At 31.2% G+C, this 5,000-nt stretch overlaps 1 protein-coding gene across 1 annotated transcript in view; it reads right to left on the bottom strand.

Moving 5' to 3' along the window:
• Positions 1-539, bottom strand: part of LOC137633037 (uncharacterized) — a 110,692-nt gene extending 110,153 nt beyond the window's left edge. Inside the window, exon 1 of the mRNA XM_068365203.1 lies at positions 387-539. Within this exon, the coding sequence (XP_068221304.1) occupies positions 387-539 (153 nt within the window). The remainder of the gene's footprint in view (positions 1-386) is intronic.
• Positions 540-5,000: the final 4,461 nt, after the last annotated feature.

The following is a 5,000-nucleotide window of genomic DNA, read 5'->3' as shown; positions in this document are numbered from 1 at the left end:
ACAGTACTTATGTATTTTATATCTTCAGACTCACCTCTAGTGAAAACTCACCTCGAATGAAATATATGATTGAAGCTTAATAATAATAATAATAATACTAATTAATGATAATTGATAATAATAATTATTAATAATTGATAATTAATAATTAAAAATTAAAAATTAATTAAAAGATAAAAATTAATAATTAATAATTAATAATAATTCAAACTTACTCGAGATAATTGAAAACTTGACTGAAGCTTGTACTTACGTATTGTACTTTTATCGACATTTGAAGACACGCAACGTGAGGAGGACTTGATTAGAGCTAGTACTCCCTAATTATTGACACTTATACTTGTTTGGAGCTAGTACTTACGTCTTATTGTCATCTCCAAACTAACAAAATATAAATCCCACAGGTAGGTATTGCTCTCAGTGCACCTCACGCAGAGCACTGTAGGTATTCCTTGAGGATCTTTATAACGTTCACCACCTGGTATGTAGGCGCACTCACTTTTTAGCCTTCTGCTGTTCCTGCGTTTCCATTTCAACATCTTCCTGTCTAACCTCTTGACTCTTACTGCATATTGCAATTCAGGGGTAACAGGGGCATTGAGGGGCCTCCCATGCCCCAGTGTCTGACCTTATGGCTCAACTGATAGATTAAATTCAATCCATAAGAGTTAGAAAATACTTGTTTCTTTTAACTCGAAAAGAATGAAAAATCTGAATTAACCCTTTAAACTTAATTTGCGTCCGCTATTTATACTCCCTTCAACGCCATTGGACTTATTTCACGTCCAGTGATGGCCAGTTCTTTTTTCTTTGTTTTATTATTTACATATATGAAAATTTTACAAATTATATAATATAATATATCAATGGAAAGGACATTTATTTTGCTATGTGATATTAAATGTCGTAAAGTCCTATTTTTTATAGTTGTGCTGAGTTAAGTTAAATATCAAAAAAAGGACCTGGGGCTTGAGTGCCAAATCATTTGGAGAGTGATTTTCACTAATGGTTAATTGAAACATTTTACACCGAACTCGATGAAATTTGAATTTATGAAAATTAGAATGCGAGTGATACTATGCAACGATGCCATTTGAAACCAAGAGTCCCTGTTGAAGGAATGGATGAAAGGGGGGGGGGTTGAAATTCGATTGTATTTTATATTTTGAGAATTGAGAAAGAAAATATGTAGAAACATAAGTGACTTGGATTTTGACTTTTCTTTATAATGTTTTGGTATCGGGAACGTTTATCTCACAGATAAAATTTAATTTTTATTCTTTTAATTTTTTTTTCAAACCTCCCTCTTCACCTCAGTCATTTGCAGTCTGCACCGGAAGTAAACTCAATAACCTTGCAACAGCCGAGGGACGCGTAGTAATTACTGTTATGTGACCTCGGAGAGCCTTTTTTGCTCTGTTCGGACAGAGGTTGTGACCTATGTCAGGTTAGGAAGAGACGAGACCTTTTCAGTGTGTATTTTATTAATTTATTCAATTTAGGTTTTCAGAAATTATCTCGATCGGGACATAGTATTTTGGGAAGATATGGGACGAAGAACTGGACAAAGCAGCGAATTATTATTATTATTATTATTATTATTATTATTATTATTATCATTATCATTATTATTATCATTATTATTATTATTATTATTATCATTATTATTATTATTTTTTTTTTATTTTTTTTTATTTTTTTTTTTAGTTTAAGTTAGGTTAAATTAAGCAATTGCAATTCAACAATTATAAGAGCTGCTCATTCGTATGATTTTATCGGTCTAAAGAGAAAATGATTTGGAGCAGTTCTAGAGGAAATAGTTCAGAATTTTGTGAAGTAGTCATTTAATTTTCTTTTGAAAATTCATTTTTACCGTAAATCACTTAAAGAGACGAGTCCTTATCAGTCTGGATTTTTTTAATTTCTCCAATTTAGGAGGTTTTCGGAAAAAAAAAAACACTGGTACCAGGACATAGTATTTAAGGAAGATATGGGAAGAGGTATTGGGGAAAGCAGCGAAAGAACTTTTCTTTAAGTCTTGGATACTTTCAGTAATTGCATTTCAACAATTGTAAGAGAAGCTGCTCATTCGTATGATTTTAGGTGATGATAGAGAAAATATTTTGTTAATTTTGAACATTCAGAGTGGGAAGACCCAGGCCTACATGGCTGAGGACTATGAAGCATGAAGTCGGAGATGATAAGTGGAGAAGTTTTGAATTAAAAGGTCAAGAAAGAGACGACTAGCGAAATGTAACAGAGGCCCTTTGCGTCAATATGTGTAGGAGGAGATGATGATGATAATGATGAAATCTACGGAATTGAAATGAAGAAAATATTTCTTCTTAGGAAAATAATATTATTAATCGTTTCATCAATTTATTTTCTATAATAATAAAAGCTTTAAAAAGACTACCATTTCCCCTACTGTAAAAAAGAAGTTAGAAAAATATCTACTCCTACAATTAAATAGAATCCTATCTTCCAAGAATCCTCCCTTCCCCCCTTTATCTTTTCTCATTCCCTCCATCCTCATCACATTATTCCATCTTTCTCCATGAGTCAGCACCTCCCATAGCTTTGTATCCCCCTTTTCGCATCTCTCTCTCTATCCTAACCTCGGCCATGTTAACGGATTCCTCTTGCATCCCAAACCGAGATTGAAAAGTTCCTTTTGGGCTGACCAGCGAAATTATGGGCCTGCGTTTGTCACGCCCAACAAAGAAGAGCTTCAAAGGGGGTTGTATACATGGCAGGCCATTGTCCGCCGTAGGCTATCATCTATATGTTTTCCTCTACCATTGAGTAAGGCACCGTTGTGGGAGATGCTTTGTAAACAATATTTTTTTTTTGTATAAATGGTTACAGATGAAATAGAATTCTTGTATTGGATTGGGGTGGCGGGTGGCCTGGGAATTGTATATTCAAGTTGTTTAATTATTATTATTATTATTATTATTATTATTATTATTATTATTATTATTATTATTATTACAAGCGATGCCACAACCCTAGCTGGAAAAGCTGGATGCTATAAGCCCAAGGGCTCCAACAGGGAAATGTCATGTTTTTTTTCGAAAAAAAAAAAAATCTCCTGTTGTGGGAGATGCTTTGTAAACAGGATTTTTTTGTATAAATGTTTACAGATATTATTATTATTATTATTATTATTATTATTATTATTATTATTATTATTATTATTATTATTATTATTATTATTATTACTGCTACAAGTTAAGCCACAACCCTAGCTGGAAAAGCAGGGTGCTATAAGCTTAAGGGGTCCAACAGGGACAAACTGTCATGTTTTTTCGAAAGTTTTTTCTTCCTGTTGTGGATGATTTGTAAACAATATTTTTTTTTTATATAAATGGTTACAGATGAAATAGAATTCTTGTATTGGGTTGGGATGGGGGGGGGGGGGCTGGGAATTATATAATGTAGTTGTTTAATTATTATTATTATTATTATTATTATTATTATTATTATTATTACAAGTTAACCCACAACCCTAGCTGGAAAAGCAGGGTGCTATAAGCCTAAGGGCTCCAACGGGGAAAAATTGTCATGTTTTTTCGAAAGTTTTTTTTTTTCCCTTTGTGGGAGATGCTTTGTAAACATTATTTTTTTTGTATGAATGGTTACAGATATTATTATTATTATTATTATTATTATTATTATTATTATTATTATTATTATTATTATTATTATTACAAGCTAAGCCACAACCTTAGTTGGAAAAGCAGAATGCTATAAGCCCAAGGGCTCCAACAGGGAAAAATTGTCTTGTTTTTTTCGAAAAAAAAAAATGTCCTGTTGTGGGAGATGCTTTGTAAACAGGATTTTTTTGTATAAATCTTTACAGATACTATTATTATTATTATTATTATCATTATTATTATTATTATTATTATTATTTATTATTATTATTTATTATTATTATTATTATTATTATTATTATTATTATTACAAACTAAGCTACAACCCTAGTTGGAAAAGCAGAATGCTATAAGCCCAAGGTCTTCAACAGAGAAATGTTGTCATGTTTTTTCAAAAGTTTTTTCCCGTGTGGGAGATACTATGTAAACATGGTTTTTTTTTTTTTTTTTTTTTTTTTTTCTTTTTTTTTTTTTTTTTTTTTTTTTTTTTGTATAAATGGTTACAGATAAAATAAAATTTCTGTATTGGGTTGGGGTGGCCGAGGAAATTATATATTTTTGTTGTTTAATTGTCATATTATCTCATAGTTTTTTTTTAATGTTGATTAGCTGTGTAATGTTTTTCTCCCCAATTTAAGAAAAAGGTAATTTTTTTGTTTATACTCTATTCGATCTCTTATAACACCATAGTGGATGGTGTGATTACTTTAGACGTATGGTGAAAGATTTTTTAAACTTAGGTGTGGCATATATATAGAGAAAGTTTAGAATTTATAGAATATATAGAATATATGCAATGCTAAAAGCATAGAATTTTTAAAATATTTCATCAAGTATTAAAGGAGCTTCATCTTAAGGTACCTACTTGATAGTACTGAATTAAAGACAGTGTGTCAGACTGGTAACTCCTCTATGTTTCCTCGTTTCTCAGTCTAACTCTATTTCTTTTATAAGGACGCTTTTTAGACAACGGTTCTAGGACTGTTTACCTGCCCCATATACATTACGGATATTGCAAAAAAAGATAAAAGGATAATACTTTGAGAAAACTTGGATTACCAAATCTTGGGAGTTTGAATGTGTGTGGATGTTGCTTAGAACAGAAGTCATATATGATAGCAAACATTTTAATAAGAGGAAGTTTGATGGTTCATCCTTTATTGAGGCAAACGTCAAGAGGCAGGGTTTGCAGGAATGGAAGAATGAGAATGGCAAAGGGGTATTATGTCTGATATAGCTGAAAGTTACAGATCTAGAAATAGGTAACCGCTTGCACTGAAGAATATGGGAACTTGGGAAAAAGTAATGTCTAAAATATATTTTAAAAAAGTGTATAAGATG

The sequence above is a fragment of the Palaemon carinicauda genome, chromosome 42 (assembly GCF_036898095.1).
Source record: "Palaemon carinicauda isolate YSFRI2023 chromosome 42, ASM3689809v2, whole genome shotgun sequence".
NCBI lineage: Eukaryota > Metazoa > Arthropoda > Malacostraca > Decapoda > Palaemonidae > Palaemon > Palaemon carinicauda.
The sequence above is the reverse complement of the archived record's forward strand: the minus strand, read 5'-3'. Positions and strand labels throughout refer to the sequence as shown.